The 19,723-nt window shown below is 39.8% G+C and overlaps 1 protein-coding gene across 1 annotated transcript; it reads left to right on the top strand.

The window, feature by feature from the left end:
• Positions 1-1,151: 1,151 nt before the first annotated feature.
• Positions 1,152-13,336, top strand: ETFBKMT (electron transfer flavoprotein subunit beta lysine methyltransferase). The gene is made up of 4 exons (XM_043441479.1): positions 1,152-1,289; positions 5,637-6,070; positions 7,762-7,892; positions 12,451-13,336. Exons 2-4 carry the CDS (start codon positions 5,745-5,747, stop codon positions 12,792-12,794), a joined length of 801 nt encoding a protein of 266 aa, XP_043297414.1. The 5' UTR covers positions 1,152-1,289; positions 5,637-5,744; the 3' UTR covers positions 12,795-13,336.
• Positions 13,337-19,723: the final 6,387 nt, after the last annotated feature.

Below are 19,723 nucleotides of genomic sequence, written 5' to 3' on the forward strand. Positions count from 1 at the left end.
AAGATGTAGGCAGATATTTGAAGGTCACATGATAGCTCAGTTGTTACCAAACAATTGATGGGTCTGATTGGTTGCATTTGGGTCAATTTTGATAAAAGAGAGACAATTCTTTCTCTCAATTAAAAAGAACAAAAGGGACTTCCCTGACTGTCCTGTGGTTAAGACTCCAGGCTTCCACTGCAGGGAGCACAGGTTCAATCTCTGATCAAGGAACTAAGATTTTGCCCTGTGACAAAAATAAATAAATAAATAAAAATAAAAAATCAACAGCAAACAATAGAAAAAGAAAGTCCAGGTTTGCTTCTCAGGGCCTACAGTCTGTTTCTCTTGGCTTATCTGCTTAGCTTATCTTATAGGAATCCTTTTTTTTTTTTTTTTTTTTTGGACTATGGAATGAAAGTTTCAGGAAAAAACATTTAAACTGCACAATAGTGAATAGGATAGAGGAAAGCAGAATTGCAGAGAGACCAATTGCAGGAATTCAGGCAAGCAATCTTAAGGCAGAACTAAGGGAAAGGCAAGTGGAATGGAAAGATCAATTTGAAAACTGTCTCTGGGATAGAATGCATTAGCTGGTTAAAAACTACAATCCTTAGGCAAATCGATCTGGGTTTTTTTTTGTTGTTGTTCACACTGTGTGGCATGTGGGATCTTAGTTTCCAGACAAGGGATCATGCCCCCTGCATTGGGATAATGAGAGTCTTAACTAACCACTGGACTGCCAGGGAAGTCCCTAGATCTTGAACATCAATTAGGAATTATTACTAACAATAGAATCAGTGAGCGTTAATTGAAATGACAAGTTACAATTAAAGAAACAAAAAAGATTGTATGTGTATGAAAATTATTATAATAAAAGGGAAGACGTATTATGATTTAATCCCAGTTGAATGTGTCATTAAGGGTTTATGCTGTGTCTATTTGGCTCACCACCTTATGTGCAGTACCTAGAAGTGTGATTGACACGAAGCAGATACTCCGTGGCTTCAGAGCGTATTTTTTAGAAATCAGTATTTGACATTCCCTTATTTTCCAAGCGAGGTCAGGACACCCTCTGGTTTCACACTTCTGTCCCTTTAAGAAGCCCGGGTGAAGGGAGAGAGCGCTGCCGGGAAGGAGGGCGGAGCAGGAGGTCGGGGCAGGGGCGGGGACAGGGGTGTGGGTAGCAGGCTCCTCCGGAAACTCTGGATCCCGAGTACCCTTGTAAAGAAAGCGCCAAAAGAGGCGCAAAGGCAAAGTGACTGACTTGCCCTATGCTTTGCTCCCCAGGGTGGTGTTAGCACAGACAGGTAAGGAGAAAAGGAAGACTGTGTCTGCCCCTTTAAGATTGACTCCCGTCCTCCTCGGAGGAAAACAACGTGCTAACACTTTTGGAGCTTGTACTTTTGAACCTGTCTTCTTACTAATTAATCCAAATACCCAGTGTCCACCGCTTAATCACATATTCATAACAGATGCTTCATTGGTGCTTGGCCTGGGAGGGGGCGGCATCGGTTTGGACGACACTATGTCCAAAATCGTCTCCTATTTGCTCCTCTTTCTTTTTAAACCTTAGACTCAAGGGCTGACCCAATCCTTCCTACGCAATTAGTCCAGTGAGGTCAGGCTGTTAAGAGAGCCTGTGATTACAAGGGCATAAATGTGGGCTGACACCCACTTAAAATCTATCCTGAGTTCACTGACTAGTGGCCTGACAGGCATTTTGACCCTCCTGTCTTGATATTTCAATTAATTTCCCGCGTTTAAAAGTGGGAATTTGTTTTTTTCGGTTGGGGACTTGCAGCAGATAGGATCTTAGTTCCAGGAGCAGGGATTGTGCCCCCTTCATTGGGAGTCTTAGCCACTAGACTGCCAGGGAAGTCCGTGGATTATCTTGAAAAATGGAAAGATCTGGCCCTATGTCCCAGGACAGGCAGCAGCTTGCTGGCTCCGTTGGACTGTTTTGAAACACTTTCTAGTTTGCCACAGCCTCTCTGTTATCAGCAACCAGCCTGCATCACTCATTTATCACCAGTCTGGCCCCAGGTAGGCATTTGAGTTTGGGGCCCCTACCCTTGGATAGCAAGGAGATCAAACCAGTCAATCCTGAAGGAAATCATGAATATTCATTGGAAGGACTCATGCTGAAGCTGAAGTTTCAGTACTTTGGCCACCTGATGGGAAGAACTGACTCATTGGAAAAAACCCTGATGCTGGGAAAGATTGAGGGCAGGAGAAGTGGGTGATAGAGGATGAGACGGTTGGATGGCATCACTGACTCAATGGTCATGAGTTTGAGCAAACTCTGGAGGACAGGGAAGCGTGGAAGTGCTGCAGTTCATGGTGTTGAAAGAGTCGGACATGACTTAGTAACTGAACAACTCTAAATATTTGGGTGAATTTAAGACTATTTAAAATATTTATGCAGAACAGACCAAAGGTCCCAAACAACTTGGTGTATAATTTGTGTTTAAACTTCTCTTCCTCATTCCTACTTATTCTTTTTTTTTTTTTCCATTTATTTGTATTAGTTGGAGGCTAATTACTTTACAGTATTGTAGTGGTTTTTACCATACATTGACATGAATCAGCCATGGATTTACATGTGTTCCCCATCCCAATCTCCCTCCCCACCCCATCCCTCTGGGTCTTCCCAGTGCACCAGCCCTGAGCATTTGTCTCATGCATCCAACCTGGACTGGCGATCTGTTTCACACTTGATAATATACATGTTTCGATGCTATTCTCTCAGAACATTCCCCCTTGCCTTTTCCCAGAGTCCAAAATTCTGTTCTATACATCTGTGTCTCTTTTTCTGTTTTGCATATAGGGTTATCGTTACCATCTTTCTAAATTCCATATATATGAGTTAGTATACTGTATTGGTGTTTATCTTTCTGGCTTACTTCACTCTGTATAATGGGCTCCAGTTTTATCCATCTCATTAGAACTGATTCGAATGTATTCTTTTTAATGGCTGAGTAATATTCCATGGTGTATATGTACCACAGCTTCCTTATCCATTCATCTGCTGATGGGAATCTAGGTTGCTTCCATGTCCTGGCTATTATAAATAGTGCTGCGATGAACATTGGGGGTGCATGTGTCTCCTTCAGATCTGGTTTCCTCGGTGTGTATGCCCAGGAGTAGGATTGCTGGGTCATATGGCTGTTCTATTTCCAGTTTTTTAAGGAATCTCCACACTGTTTTCCATAGTGGCTGTACTAGTTTGCATTCCCACCAACAGTGTAAGAGGGTTCCCTTTTCTCCACACCGTCTCCAGCATTTATTGCTTGTAGACTTTTGGATAGCAGCCATCCTGACTGGTGTGTAATGTTACCTCATTGTGGTTTTGATTTGCATTTCTCTGATAGTAAGTGATGTTGAGCATCTTTTCATGTGTTTGTTAGCCATCTGTATGTCTTCTTTGGAGAAATGTCTGTTTATATCTTTGGCCCATTTTTTGATTGGGTCATTTATTTTTCTGGAATTGATCTGCAGGAGTTGCTTGTGTATTTTTGAGATTAATCCTTTGTCTGTTTCTTCATTTGCTATTATTTTCCCCCATTCTGAAGGCTGTCTTTTCACCTTGCTTATAGTTTCCTTTGTTGTGCAAAAACTTTTAAGTTTAATTAGGTCCCATTTGTTTATTTTTGCTTTTATTTCCAATATTCTGGGAGGTGGGTCATAGAGGATCTCGCTGTGATTTATGTTGGAGAGTGTTTTGCCTATGTTCTCCTCTAGGAGTTTTATAGTTTCTGGTCTTACATTTAGATCTTTAATCCATTTTGAGTTTATTTTTGTGTATGGTGTTAGAAAGTGTTCTAGTTTCATTCTTTTACAAGTGGTTGACCAGTTTTTCCCAGCACCACTTGTTAAAGAGATTGTCTTTTTTCCATTGTATATCCTTGCCTCCTTTGTCAAAGATAAGGTGTCCATAGGTACATGGATTTATCTCTGGGCTTTCTATTTTATTCCATTGATCTATATTTCTGTCTTTGTGCCAGTACCATACTGTCTTGATGACTGTGGCTTTGTAGTAGAGTCTGAAGTCAGGCAGGTTGATTCCTCCAGTTCCATTCTTCTTTCTCAAGATTGCTGTGGCTATTCGAGGTTTTTTGTATTTCCATACAAATTGTGAAATTATTTGTTCTAGTTCTGTGAAAAATACCTTTGGTAGCTTGATAGGGATTGCATTGAATCTATAGATTGCTTTGGGTAGTATACTCATTTTCTCAATATTGATTCTTCCAATCCATGAACACGGTATATTTCTCCATCTATTTGTGTCCTCTTTGATTTCTTTCATCAGTGTTTTATAGTTTTCTATATACAGCAAACATTATCCTCAATGGTGAAAAACTGAAAGCATTTCCCTTAAAGTCAGGAACAAGACAAGGGTGCCCACTCTCACCACTACTATTCAACATAGTTTTGGAAGTGTTGGCCACAGCAATCAGAGCAGAAAAAGAAATAAAAGGAATCCAGATAGGAAAAGAAGTAAAACTCTCACTGTTTGCAGACGACATGATCCTCTATGTAGAAAACCCTAAAGAGTCTACCAGAAAATTACTAGAGCTAATCAATGAATATAGTAAAATTGCAGGATATAAAATTAACACACAGAACTCCCTTGCATTCCTGTACACTAACAGTGAGAAAACAGAAAGAGAAATTAAGGGAACAATACCATCCACCACTGCAACATAAAGAATAAAATACTTAGGAGTATATCTACCTAAAGAAATGAAATTCCTACTTATTCTTAATCAGAATGTCTTTCTATTAAGTCCAGGTTTGGTGAAGATGACTCATCAGAGGTATTACAGAAAGTGAATTGATAGTCTTTTATCACAATTAAATCCATAGTTTTTGTTTGTTTGTTTGTTTTGTTTTAGGAAAAAAAAACAATTACATTGATGTTTTATGCTAGGGCTATCTTTCTTTTTTTTGGTTGGGCTGTGTCTTTGTTGCAGCAGGCAGGCTTCTCTAGCTGTCGTGCACTGACTGTGGAGCATGAGGACTCAGTACTTTTGACAAGCGGTCTTAGTCCCAGACCAGGGATTGACTCTGTTGCATTGAAAGGTGGATTCCTAACCACTGGACCACCAGGAAAGTCCCCATATGCTAGGGTTATCTTTATTGACCAGTCAGTATAATTTATATATCTCTAACCACAGTTACAGTTTGATAATCTGCACAACTCTTGGCTAGACTCCATAAAGGCAAGAACTGTGTTTGCTCTGATAACTTGCTCTATTCCATCGCTAGAATCTAAGTTTCCTGAAGATGTGAACTTTTGTTTATTTTATTCACGGTTATCAAGCACAGTGTCTGCTTAAAGGAAAATGATTTATTAAATGAAAGAATGTTAAGGGTATACCTTATTTTATGTAACAGGAATGTTCCCGAGGATTCTATCAAAATCAAATGCTTGTCTATTTGGTTTTCTAAATTATTAAAAGGATTCTGTTGTTCACAAAGAATGAAAAAGTATGTTTTAGAAGATTGGGTTTTCCTAAATTAATGCACAAAAACTTTCATCTAAAGTGAACTTTCACTTGTGCATCATCTGCTACAGAGGTAACACTAATATTTTCTTACTATGTGAAAGGGTTTGGAAGTGTCAAGAGTTTTCATTATTATTATGTTTTTAGAGGTCCAGTGACTCCAGCTGAGATCAGTTTGGCAACCAGACTCTTTCCCCAGGAGAAACAGCGCTTATCAAGAGCACACCAGCATACCTGTGCTTTGGGACCAGACTGATGGCTTTGAGCTCAGGCTGGAGAGTGTTTGCATCATTTCCCATGAACCGCTATGTTGTCCTCTGGAAGGCTGTGAGAAGCAGTGGCTTCCCCTTGTTTCCCTGGGGTCACTGCCCCTGGAGAGGAACTGGAAGCCTTTTGGACCCTGAGATGAAAGCTTTCCTGGAGGAGAACACTGAAGTCACCAGCAGTGGCAGCCTCACCCCTGAAATCCAGTTGCGGCTTTTGACCCCCAGATGCAAGTTCTGGTGGGAGAGAGCTGACCTGTGGCCCCTCAGGGATCCTTATTGGGCAATCTACTGGCCAGGGGGCCAAGCCCTGTCTAGGTACGTATGGCCTTAAGTGAAGCGGGAACCTTTAGGGCTCCTCACCACTTCTCTCTTTTCTGTCCCTTTCAACTCCACTTTCTCCCTGCTCCTCAAAAAACCCCAAATTCTTTTATTAGAGTTTAGGAACACTTTTGGGTTGCTTTGTTGCATGGTTTCCCCTTCTATTCCAAGCTTACCAAGGTGTTTCCCCATATATAGTTCTCTTCCCAAGAGAAATCCTAGGTCAGCTGTCAAAACCCTAGGTAACTGGTAATGATCCAGGAATCTCACACTGTTCTCAGGTTCATGGTTTGTGATGCCCATGCAGATCCTTGGTGGAACATAAAGCCCCCCACTCCTTCTCCGGGTTTAATTCTGTAAATGTTGCTCCCTCCACCACTGCCTTTTCCCAAGCTCCCAAAGAAGGAGGGATATGAGTGATTGGGACATCACTCAGGTGGACTTGAATCTGCATTTTTAAGGTCCCCCCTTCCAACTCCCCATACTGCAAAGGTCTTTAGGACATTTTCTCACATATACACACAATACTTTTTATTAAAACAGTCACTGAAACAAATGCAAGAACTTTCAGCATTTTCATCTAGTCTTTGCTCTTAGGTTGGTAAATGATTTAATTTTTTAATGCCTTGATGTTAAAAAAACTGTGAAAGGAAATGTATAAGAACTTCTCTGTCACAGGAATGGTATGGTCTAGCAGAACTAAGATTGTATTTAGTTTTTAATTTTTATTTCTTTGGCCATGCTATGTGGCATGTGGGGTCTTAGTTCCCTGACCAGGGATCGAACCTGCATCCCCTGTATTGGAAGCATGGAGTTTTAATCACTGGACTGCCAGGGAAGTCCAGTTTGTATATAGTTTTAAATGCAAAATAAGTAAATGCAAACATAGAGCTTTTTGGAAAATCCTGAGTTCTGGAAAACTTTCCAGGTGGTATAAATCCCAATTTTCTGGCTGTTGTGTTGCCAAATTTTCCTATATTTTTTTGTATCATTTAACAAAATAAGTGATATCTTTGCAAGTGATACCTATGCAAATTGTTGTGTATTAACTCCAAATATAAGGGCAATCAGCTTCCTTAAGAGACTGAATCAGAGATCACAAATTGGTGATCCACAGGTGTGTTTTCTGTTAAAAAAAAAATGGATATGTTTCTGTAAACTTGTAAACTTGTTTTACTTACAAACTTTAAAACAGTCAGGTGCTATCATTTAAAACTTGAAGCAAGTAAAAATTTACTTCAATTGAAAAATAAGAATCTTTGGGGAGTTACTCAGCACTTTCACTGCCTGGTCCAACTTCAATCCCTATTCAGGGAACTAAGATCCTGCAAGCCAAAACACCAAAAAACAAAAAAAGAATCTCTGCTAACATCAGATTTAAATCTCTGCTAACACCTAATTTCTGTTGTGGCAGAAATTACCTCAAGATGGGTAACAGCTGTCCCTTTAGATGGGGCACTACACCCCTTCCTTGCCATTGTTCCTTAGTCTTTTTTTGGATCGCAGGATCTCAGGGATCCTTGGCAGTGAAAATGTGGAGTCCTAGCCACTGGACCACCAGGGAATTTCCTTTGCTCTTCTGCTAAGTTTCACTATTTCCTTGTCCAATCAACCCAAAGGAAAAATACTGGACACCTCTTACTGACCTCCCATCTGTCTTAGACTATATTTTCCCTTTTCTAATTTAGGTATCTTTTGGATAATCCTGATGTTGTCAGAGGAAAATCTGTATTGGACATTGGGAGTGGATGTGGCGCTACAGCCATCGCTGCTAAGATGAGTGGAGCCTTAAGGATCTTGGCCAATGACATAGACCCTAGTAAGACTGTCATATTTTTAAATATTTTGAGCTCATCTTTTTTCTTCCTCCAGGATAAATATCTACAGGTGCTCCAACACCATAAGCCATTTCCATGTTGTATTTCATAATCTAATATGGTGAACTCAGTGTGACATTGTCTGTGGGAACCCTGTAAGGCCTGACTTGATGGTGCATTTTTGACAGGAGGACTTCTATTTGTGTCTGGCAGATATCCCAAAGTGATACCAACCTGGGAACAGTTACTGTTGGTCATCTCTGGGCTAGGGATTTCCTGAAATATGTAGGTAGTGTTTATTTGACCAAAACCCAAGTGAAGATAGGCCTGGGCGTTTGAGGGATATTTTATTCCATTCAAACCCAAGTTGAGACAGGTAGTGTTAATTTTACCCGATTTTCTCTAGTCTTCCCTTTCATTGAGGATCTAGCCCTTGAGGAGCCTTATTATATATAAGAATCTCAGTTCTAAGTTGTCATCCTGCTCAAACATAAGCCTTGTTTTCCTGTCTCTTGTACATCTGTGACAAACCAAAAGTCTTCATTGTTGTTGTTATTTAGTTGTTAAGTCATATCCAACTCTTTGTGACCCCATGGACTGCAGCCCGCCAGGTTCCCCTGTCCTTCACTGTCTCCCAGAGTTTGCTCATATTTATGGCCGTTGAGTCGGTGATGCCGTCCAACCATCTCATCCTCTGCTGCCCCTTTTGCTTTTGCCTTCAGTTTGTCCCAGCACCAGGGTCTTTTCCAATGAGTTGGCTCTTCCTATCAGGTGGCCAAAATATTGGTGCTTCAGCATCAGTCCTTCCAATGAATATTCAGGACTGATTTCCTTTAGGATTGACTGGTTGGATCTCCTTGCAGTCCAAGGGACTCTCAGGAGTCTTCTCCAACACCACAGTTCAAAAGCATCGATTCTTCAGTGCTCAGCCTTCTTTAAAGTCCAACTCTCACATCCATGCATGACTACTGGAAAAACCACAGCTTTGACTATATGGACCTTTGTTGGCTTTGTGATGTCTCTGCTTTTTAATACACTGTCTAGGTTTGTTATACCTTTCCTTCCAAGGAGTAAGCATTTTAAAAAATTTAATGGCTGCACTCTCCATCAGCAGTGACCTTGGAGTCCAGGAAAATAAAACCTGTCACTGCTTCCACTTTTCACCCTCTGTTTGACATGAAGTGATAGGACCAGATGCTATGATCTCAGTTTTTTCAATGTTGAGTTCTAAGCCAGTTTTTTTTTTTTTTAAACTCTCTTCTTTCATCCTTATCAGGATGCTCTTCAGTTCTTCTTTACTTTCTGCCATTAGAGTGGTATTATCTGCATATCTGAGGTTATTGATATTTCCCCCAGTAATCTTGATTCCAGTTTGTGCTTCATCCAGCCCAGCATTTCACAAGATGTACCCTGCATAGAAGTTAAATAAGCCAGGTGATAATATATAGCTTTGGTGTACTCCTTTCCAAATTTGGAACCAGTCCATTGTTCCATGTCCAGTTTTAACTACTGCTTCTTGACCCACATACAGGTTTCTCAGGCAACAGGGAAGATGGTTTGGTATTCCCATTTCTTTAAGAATTTTCCACAGTTTGTTATGATCCACAGAGTCAAAGGCTTTAGCATAGCCAATAAAGCAGAAGTAAATGTTTTTCTGGAATTCCCTTCCTTTCTCTATGACCAAACAAATGTTGGAAATTTGATCTCTGGTTCCTCTGCCTTTTCTAAACCCAGCTTGTACATCTAGAAGTTCTCCATTCACTGACTGCTGAAGCCTAGCTTGAAAGATTTTGAACATAATCTTATTAGCATGTGAAATGAGTGCAATTGTGTAGTAGTTTGAACGTTCTTTGGCATTGCCCTTCTTTGGGATAGGAATGAAAACAGACCTTTTCCAGTCCTGTGACCACTGCTGAGTTTTCTAAATTTGCTGGCAAATTGAGTGCAGCACTTTAACAGCATCGTCTTTTAGGATTTGAAATAGCTCAGCTGGAATTCTGTCACCTCCACTATCTTTGTTCATAGTGATGTTTTGTAAGGCCCACTTGACTTCACACTCTAAGATGTTTGACTCTAGGTGAGTGACCACACCATTGTCATTATCCGAGTCATTAGGACCTTTTTTTGTATAGTTCTTTGGTGTATTCTTGCCACCTCTTCTTTTTTTTTTTTGTTTCATTCATTTTTATTAGTTGGAAGCTAATTATTTTACAATATTGTAGTGGTTTTTACCATACATTGACATGAATCAGCCATGGATTTACATGTGTTCCCCATCCCAATCCCCCCTCCCACCTCCCTCCCCACCCCATCCCTCTGGGTCTTCCCAGTGCACCAGCCCTGAGCACCTGTCTCATGCATCCAACCTGGACTGGCAATCTGTTTCACACTGATAATATACATGTTTCGATGCTGTTCTCTCAGATTATCCCACCCTTGCCTTCTCCCATAGAGTCCAAAAGTCTGTTCTATACATCTGTGTCTCTTTTTCTGTTTTGCATATAGGGTTATTGCTACCATCTTTCTTAATTCCATATATATGCGTTATACTGTATTGGTGTTTATCTTTCTGGCTTACTTCACTCTGTATAATGGGCTCCAGTTTTATCCATCTCATTAGAACTGATTCGAATGTATTCTTTTTAATGGCTGAGTAATATTCCATGGTGTATATGTACCACAGCTTCCTTATCCATTCATCTGCTGATGGGAATCTAGGTTGCTTCCATGTCTTGGCTATTATAAATAGTGCTACAATGAATACTGGGGTACATGTGTCTCTTTTAGTTCTGGTTTCCTGGGTGTGTATGCCCAGGAGTGGGATTGCTGGGTCATATGGTTGTTCTATTTCCAGTTTTTTAAGGAATCTCCACACTGTTCTCCATAGTGGCTGTACTAGTTTGCATTCCCACCAACAGTGTAAGAGGGTTCCCTTTTCTCCACACCCTCTCCAGCATTTATTGCTTGTAGACTTTTGGATAGCAGCCATCCTGACTGGTGTGTAATGGTACCTCATTGTGGTTTTGATTTGCATTTCTCTGATAATGAGTGATGTTGAGCATCTTTTCATGTGTTTGTTAGCCATCTGTATGTCTTCTTTGGAGAAATGTCTGTTTATATCTTTGGCCCATTTTTTGATTGGGTCATTTATTTTTCTGGAATTGATCTGCAGGAGTTGCTTGTATATTTTTGAGATTAATCCTTTGTCTGTTTCTTCATTTGCTATTATTTTCTCCCATTCTGAAGGCTGTCTTTTCACCTTGCTTATAGTTTCCTTTGTTGTGCAAAAACTTTTAAGTTTAATTAGGTCCCATTTGTTTATTTTTGCTTTTATTTCCAATATTCTGGGAGGTGGGTCATAGAGGATCTTGCTGTGATTTATGTTGGAGAGTGTTTTGCCTATGTTCTCCTCTAGGAGTTTTAGTTTCTTGCCACCTCTTCTTAATCTCTTATGCTTTTGTTAGGTCCTTACTATTGCTGTCCTTTATCATGCCCATCCTTGCATGAAATGTTTCCTTAATGTCTCCAATTTTTCTTGAGATCTCTAGTCTTTCTATTCTGTTGTTTTCCTCTATTTCTTTGCATTGTTCATTTAAGAAGACCCTTCCTATCTCTCTTGGCTATTCTCTGGAACTCTGCATTCAGTTGGGTTTATCAGTCCCTTTCTCCCTTGCCTTTTGCTTCTCTTCTTTCCTCAACCTTTTGTAAGACCTTCTCAGACAACCACTCTGCCTTCTTGCATTTCTTTTGCTTTTGGTCACTACCTCCTGTACAGTGTTTCAAACTTCTGTCTGTAGTTCTTCAGGCACTCTGTCTACCAGATCTAATCTCTTGAATCTATTCATCACCTCCACTATATAATTATAAGGGATTTGACTTAGGTCATACCTGAATGACCCAGTGGTTTTACCTACTTTCTTCAATTTAAGCCTGAATTTTGCAATAAGGAGCTCATGATCTGAGCCACAGTCAGATCCAGGTCTTGATTTTACTGACTGTTTAGAGCTTCTCAGTCTTCAGCTGCAAAGAATATAATCAATCTGATTTTGGTATTGGTGGTGATGGTGATGATCTGGTGATATCCATGTGTAGAGTTGTCTCTTGTGTTGTTGGAAAAGGATGTCTGTTACGACCAGTGTGTTCTCTTGACAAAACTGTCTTAGCCTTTGCTCTGCTTCATTTTGTACTCCAAGGCCATATTTGCCTGTTACTCCAGGTATCTCTTGACTTCTCGTTTTACATTCCACCCCCCTCGGTTGACAAGGACATCCTTTTTTGGTGTTAGTTCTAAATGGTCTTGTTGAGATGAGCAAATATCCCTTAAAACTTTTCCTTTCCCAGGTGTGTAGTATTGTTTGCTTTGTTTTCAGAATACTCATATATTTGAGCATTGTAGGAAATAGCTTATTTTGGCATATAGTTTAGGCTTCTTTACCTAAAAACACAGCTTTCAACACAAAGGGGAAAAATCTATTGGAGATTCTCTAAATTATTTAAATTAATCAGTAGGAAATTAAAATAACCTAGCATATACCAATTCACTATGTCCTTTTTTCAAAGTTGCAGGAATGGCTATTAAACTAAATTGTGAGTTGAACCAACTGAATCCTTTCCCCATTTTAATCAAAAATATTTTGGATTTGGAACAAGATAAGTGGGACCTTGTTGTGCTTGGAGATATGTTTTATGATGAAGACCTTGCAGACAGTCTGCTTCAATGGCTGAAGAACTGCTTTGAGGCCCACAGAACTCAAGTACTGATTGGTGACCCTGGGCGACCCCAATTCAGTGGACATAGCATTCAGCATCAACTGCACAAAGTAGCAGAATATTCACTTCCAGAGCCTACAAGGCAGGATAACAACGGACTGACAACCAGCACGGTGTGGCAGTTTCAGCCTTGAGCTGTTGATGTTCCTCCAATAGGGGATATAGCTATGTTTGGGTTTAACCTGAAAAGACTCTCTGGTTCAAAGAAGACAATTTGTGTTAAATGGTAAATCTTGCTTTGAAAATATGAATGTTGAAATTTTGTCAGCCTTTGTCATATAACTTGTTCTACAGTAAGCCAAATGCAGAAATCTATATCTGTAATTTTTTTTCTAGTTTTACTGCTGTGCTTAATTGTTCTGTCATGTTGAACTCTTTGCAATCCATGGACTGTAGCCCATCAGGCTCTTCTGTCCATAGGGATTCTCCAGGCAAGAATACTGGAGTGGGTTATCATGCCCTCATCCTGTTATAGGAATATAATTATACAAGGCAGTATCCAATAGTAACCACATGTAATTTAAGTAGCAGAGAGGAATTAGATTTTTAAAAATTTTTTGGAATTAGATGTTTTAGCAGAGTCTGTTTCTATAGTTTAGAACAACTACAATGTATCTTTGAATTAAAATAAAAAATACAGAATACTATATTTAAATAAAATTACCTGTAAATATCAGAGATGCAGTTAGTATGGTACCAAATACATGGGCTTTAGAGTGTGACCACTCTGTCACTTTCTAGTTGGCATTTAGGGTGAGTTACGCTCTCTTGAGATTTCATTTCTTAACTTATAAAATGTTAATAGTAATAAATTTGTACTGTACTTCAAAAGGTTATTGTATTAAATGAAAGTATAAAGTGCCTAGTATAGGTTAGTACACAATAGGGCATCAATTAAGAAACATAGATAAAAAAAAAGAGTTTAGAAGATTTGTAACATTGTACAAGAGACAGTGATCAAAACCATCCCCAAGAAAAAGAAATGAAAAAAGGCAAAATGGTTGTCTGAGGAGGGCTTACAAATAGCTGAGAAAAGAAGAGAATCAATAGGCAAGGGAGAAAAGGAACTATATACCCATTTGAAAGCAGAGTTCTAAAGAATAGCAAGGAGAGATGAGAAAGCCTTCCTAAGTGAATAGTATAAAGTAATAGAGGAAAACAATAGAATGGGAAAGACTAGAGATCTCTTCAAGAAAATTAGAGATACCAAGGGAACATTTCATGCAGAGATGGGCACAATAAAAGACAGAAATTGTATGGACCTAACAGAAGCAGGTGTTGGAGAAGACTCTTGAGAGTCCCTTGGACTGCAAGGAGATCCAACCAGTCTATCCTAAAGGAGATCAGTCCTGGGTGTTTATTGGAAAGACTAATGCTGAAGCTGAAACTTCAGTACTTTGGCCACCTCATGTGAAGAATTGACTCATTTGAAAAGACCCTGATGCTGGGAGGGATTGGGGGCAGGAGGAGAAGGGGACGACAGAGGATGAGATGGCTGGATGGCATCACCGACTCAATGGGCATAAGTCTGAGTAAGCTCCAGGAGTTGGTGATGGACAGGGAGGCCTGCTGTGCTGTGATTCATGGGGTCACAAGGAGTCGGACACGACTGAGTGGCTGAACTGAACTGAACTGAACTGAACAGAAGCAGAAAATATTAAGAAGAGGTGGCAAGAATACACAGAAGAACTATGCAAAAAAGATCTTCATGACCCAAATAACTACTATGGTGTAGTTATAGGCATCAATAATATGTGAACCAAGAACTTCCAGATGTACAAGCTGGATTTAGAAAAGACAGAGGAACCAGAGATCAAATTGCCAACATTCACCTACAGCCAGACATCCTGGAGTGTGAAGTCAAGTGGGCCTTAGGAAGCATTACTATGAACAAAGCTAGTGGAGGTGATGAAATTCCAGCTGAGCTATTTGAAATCCTAAGAGATGATGCCATTAAAGTGCTGCACTCAAATTTAGAAAATTTGCTGCCAGCAAATTTAGAAAACTCAGCAGTGGCCAAAGGACTGGAAAAGGTCAGTTTTCATTCCAATACCAAAGAAGGGCAACGCCAAAGAATGTTCAGACTACTGCACAATTGTACTCATTTCATGCTAACAAGCTAATGCTTAAATTCCTCCAAGCTAGGCATCATCAGTATGTGAACCAAGAACTTCCAGATATACAAGCTAGATTTAGAAAAGACAGAGGAACCAGAGATCAAATTGCCAACATCCACTGAATAATAGAAAAAGCAAGAGAATTCCAGAAAACCATCTGCTTCTGCTTTATTGACTATGCTAAAGCCTTTGACTGTGTGTATCACAACAAACTGGAAAATTCTTCAAGAGATGGGAATACCACCTTACCTGCCTCCTGAGAAACCTGTATGCAGGTCAAAAAGCAAGTTACAACCAGACATGGAACAATGGAATGGTTAAAAATTGGGAAAGGAATACACCAAACCTGTATATTATCATCTTGCTTATTTTAACTTCTATGCAGGGTACATCATGGGAAATGCTGGGCTGGAAGAATCAGAAGCTGGAATCAAGGTTTCTGGGAGAAATATCAATAACCTCAGATATGCAGATGACACCACCCTAATGGCAGAAAGCGAAGAGGAACTAAAGAGACTCTTGATGAAGGTATAAGAGGAGAGTGAGAAAATTGGCTTAAAACCCTTAACATTCAAAAATGAATATCATGGCATGTGGTCCCATCACTTCATGGCAAATAGATGGAGAAACAATGGAAACAGTGACAGACTTTATTTTCTTGGGCTCCAAAATCACTGTGGATGATGACTGCAGCTATGAAGTTAAAAGACAGTTGCTCCTGGAAGAAAAGTTATGACCAACCTAGACAGCATTTTCAAAAGCAGAGACATTACTCTGCCGACAAAGGTCCATGTAGTCAAAGCTATGGTTTTTCCAGTAGTAATGTACAGATATTTTGAGAGTTGGAGCATAAAGAAGGCTGAGCACCAAAGAACTGATGCTTTTGAGTTGTGGTGTTGGAGAAGACACCTGAGAGCCCCTTGGACTGCAAGGAGATCAAACCAGTCAATTCTAAAAGAAATCAACCCTGAATGTTCACTGGAAGGGCTGATACTGAAGCTGAAGCTCCAATATTTTTGTCACCTGGTGGGAAGAAGTGAGTCATTAGAAAAGACTGCGATGCTGAGAAAGATTGAGGGCAGGAGGAGAAGGGGACGACAGAGAATAAGATGGTTGGATAGCATCACTGACTCAATGGACGTGAGCTTGAGCAAGCTCTGGGAATTGGTGAAGGACAGGGAAGCCTGATGTGCTGCAGTCCATGGGGTCTCAAAAAGAGTCGGACATGACTGAGTGACTCAACAACAACAACAACAACAACAACATACTCAGTACTGTGATACCTTATGATGCATTTTTATGGTTTATTAAAGTCAGCAACATTTTATTATACCACCAGTGCCCCGGGTTGTCAGGATCTTATATATCAATAAGAACATTAGGACATAAATGAGAAACAATGTGAAGGACTGCCACTATTTGTGGGGAAAAAAAAAAAGATGTGTATATACCTACATATGAATGTATGTGTAAAGGACATATATTTACTTGCAGTAGACATATTATGTCTTCGGAAAGGTAAGTAACTGATCAGAGTGGTTGTGTTCTGAAAGGGTACCAGATGGCTGATGGATGAGGGTGGGAGGGAGACCTAGTTTTTACTTTCGGGTCTTGTAATTTTGTACTGATTTTAGGTACTATATTTCATATTCTTCAATTTAAAACAAAACATGACCACAATACATATTACAAGTACAGTATAAAATGCAACTTTGTACACACGTGGGGGTTAGGGTGCTGACAATCGCCAACCACCCCCTTAGAATTGAAAATCTACGTGTAACTTTACATTACAAATCCAAATTTCTGCATCTGAGGATGGATTGCATAATACTGTAGTATTTGTTGAAAACAAACCAAACAAACAAAAACACATAAAGTGCAGTTCAGACCCATGTTGTTCAAGGGTCAACTGTACTCGCTTGTTCTTACTACTTAGGAATTGGTTATCACACTTGCATTATGTGTTTTCTAATAATACACATATGCCAATGGGATTAGGATACCAGGGAGATGTGATCATAGTTACAGTCCTTCAACAGAAATGTAGAGAAAGCAGTTAGGAGCAAGTTGTTGCTTAGATAGGAAAACAGAATCATTACATGGGAGTTTTGGAGCTGGGGTCACAGAGGATCTTCTGATTTCTGAATTTGGAAGTCAGAGATTACTATAACCCAATAAATCAATTCTTGTATCCAATTTCCATTGATCTACTGGGGGTCACTTATGAACTCAAAAGTTTGATTCCACATTGGTAAACATTAATGGAAATTATAGGCTACAGTGGTATTAGACGGTATCTGAGGAGAAAGAGTTTTGTTGACATATTCTTTGAAAATTCAGGATATTCTGCTGGATAGTGTCTTTCTCAGCAGGATAAGAAGGAGAAAATTAAAGGGAATTATACTCTGGAGCACTGTTGGACATTGACTTGAAGAGGCCAAGAGTAAATTTAATTTTAAATATCTACAACCCTGTTTCTGTTATCTTCTCTTAATTATTTATGAGGAGGGTACAAGAAGGTGTTTGAGATATTCAAATATTACTTCAAATATTTAAAATCTCCCATATATATATAACAGTGATCCTTGAAATGACTTAATAGCTAACAGGTTTGTATTAAGACTGTTCACATATGAGCTTCCCTGGTGGTGCAGTGGTTGAGAATCTGAGAGTCAATTCCTAGGTTGATAAGAAGTCCGGGGTCTCCAAGAAAAAGATAGGGGTCTGGAGTTCTCAAGGAGGAGAAAAGGACAAATGTTTTTTTTCTTTAAATCCAGAGCTGATGATTGCACAACAAAACAACTCATCTTGCTCAAGGATATGTTTTTCCTTAAACTCTGTACCAATGACTATGTAACAACAATGTATCCTGCTTAAGGACATATTTCTCCTTCCTAAGAACCTTCTGAATAATCCTTAGAAGAAATGGAGTAGCCTCATAGTCAACAAGAGTCCAAAATTCAACTTAGATGCAAACTCATAAACTACAGAATTATTTCTGTTTCCAAGGCAAACCATTCAGTATCACGGTAATTGAAGTCTATGCCCTGACCAGTAATATTGAAGAAGCTGAAGCTGAACGGTTCTATGAAGATCTACAAGACCTTCTAGAACTAACACCCCCAAAAGATGTCCTTTTCATTATAGGGGACTGGAATGCAAAAGTAGGAAGTCAAGAAACACCTGGAGTAACAGGCAAATTTGGCCTTGGAGTACAAAATGAAGCAGGGCAAGGCTAACAGAGGTTTGCCAAAAGAATGCACTGGTCATAGCAAACAGCCTCTTCCAACAACACAAGAGAAAACTCTACACATGGACATCACCAGATGGTCAGTACTGAAATCAGATTGATTATATTCTTTGCAGCCAAAGATGGAGAAGCTCCATATAGTCAGCAAAAACAAGACCAGGAGCTGACTGTGGCTCAGATCATGAACTCCTTATTGCCAAATTCAGATTTAAATTGAAGAAAGTGGGGAAAACTGCTAGACCATTCAGGTATGACCTAAATCAAGTCCCTTACGATTATACAGTGGAAGTGAGAAATAGATTTAAGGGATTAGATCTGATAGAGTGTCTGATGAACTATGGATGGAGGTTCATGACATTGTACAGGAGACAGGGATCAAGACCATCCCCAAGGAAAAGAAATGCAAAAAAGCAAAATGGCTGTCTGAGTAGGCCTTACAAATACTGTGAAACAAAGAGAAGTGAAAAACAAAGGAGAAAAGGAAAGATATACTCATTTGAATACAGAGTTCCAAAGAAGAGCAAGGAGAGATAAGAAAGCCTTCCTCAGTGATCAGTGTAAAGAAATAGAGGAAAACAATAGAATGGGAAAGACTGGAGTTCTCTTCAAGAAAATTAGAGATAGCAAGGGAACATTTCATGCAAAGATGGGCTCAATAAAGGACAGAAATGGTATGGACCTAACAGAAGCAGAAGGTATTAAGAAGAGGTGGCAAGAATACACAGAAGCACTATACAAAAAAGATCTTCACGACTCATAATCATGATGGTATGATCACTCACCTAGAACCAGATATCCTAGAATGCGAAGTCCAGTGGGCTATAGGAAGCATCACTATGAACAAAGCTAGTGGAGGTGATGGAATTCCAGTTGAGCTATTTCAAATCCTAAAAGATGATGCTGTGAACATGCTGCACTCAACATGCCAGCAAATTTGGAAGACTCAGCAGTGGCCACAGGACTGGAAAAGGTCAATTTTCATTCCAATCCCAAAGAAAGGCAATGCCAAAGAATGCTCAAACTACCGCACAATTGCAGTCATCTCACACGCTAGTAAAATAATGCTCAAAATTCTCCAAGCCAGTTTTCAACAGTACGTGGACCATGAACTTCCAGATGTTCAAGCTGGTTTTAGAAAAGGCAGAGGAACCAGAGATCAAATTGCCAACAAACACTGGATCATCAAAAAAGTGAGAGAGTTCCAGAAAAACATCTGCTTTATTGACTATGCCAAAGCCTTTGACTGTGTGGATCACAAGAAACTGTGGAAAATTCTTAAAGAGATGGGAATACCAGACCACCTGCCCTGCCTCTTGAGAAACCTGTGTGCAGGTTAGGAAGCAACAGTTAGAACCGGACATGGAACAACAGACTGGTTCCAAATAGGAAAAGGAGTATGTCAAGGCTGTATATTGTCACCCTTATTTAACTTATATGCATCATGAGAAACGCTGGGTTGGAAGAAGCACAAGCTGGAGTCAAGATTGCCGGGAGAAATATCAATAACCTCAGATATTCAGAGGACACCACCCTTATGGCAGAAAGTGAAGAGGAACTAAAGAGCTTCTTCAAAGTGAAAGGAAAGGGTGAAAAAGTTGGCTTAAAGCTCAACATTCAGGAAACTAAGATCATGGCATCCGGTCCCATCACTTCATGGCAAATAGATGGGGAAACAGTGGAAACAGTGGCTCAC

The sequence above is a fragment of the Cervus canadensis genome, chromosome 21, assembly GCF_019320065.1.
Source record: "Cervus canadensis isolate Bull #8, Minnesota chromosome 21, ASM1932006v1, whole genome shotgun sequence".
In the NCBI taxonomy this organism is placed as follows: domain Eukaryota; kingdom Metazoa; phylum Chordata; class Mammalia; order Artiodactyla; family Cervidae; genus Cervus; species Cervus canadensis.

Excerpts from the sequence above, each read along its gene's own strand:
- ETFBKMT (XM_043441479.1), top strand. The coding sequence starts at position 5,745 with ATGGCTTTGAGCTCAGGCTGGAGAGTGTTTGCATCATTTCCCATGAAC. Across the intron at positions 6,071-7,761 it reads GGGGGCCAAGCCCTGTCTAG|GTATCTTTTGGATAATCCTG; the intron begins GTACGTATGGCC and ends TTTCTAATTTAG. Across the intron at positions 7,893-12,450 it reads GGCCAATGACATAGACCCTA|TTGCAGGAATGGCTATTAAA; the intron begins GTAAGACTGTCA and ends CTTTTTTCAAAG.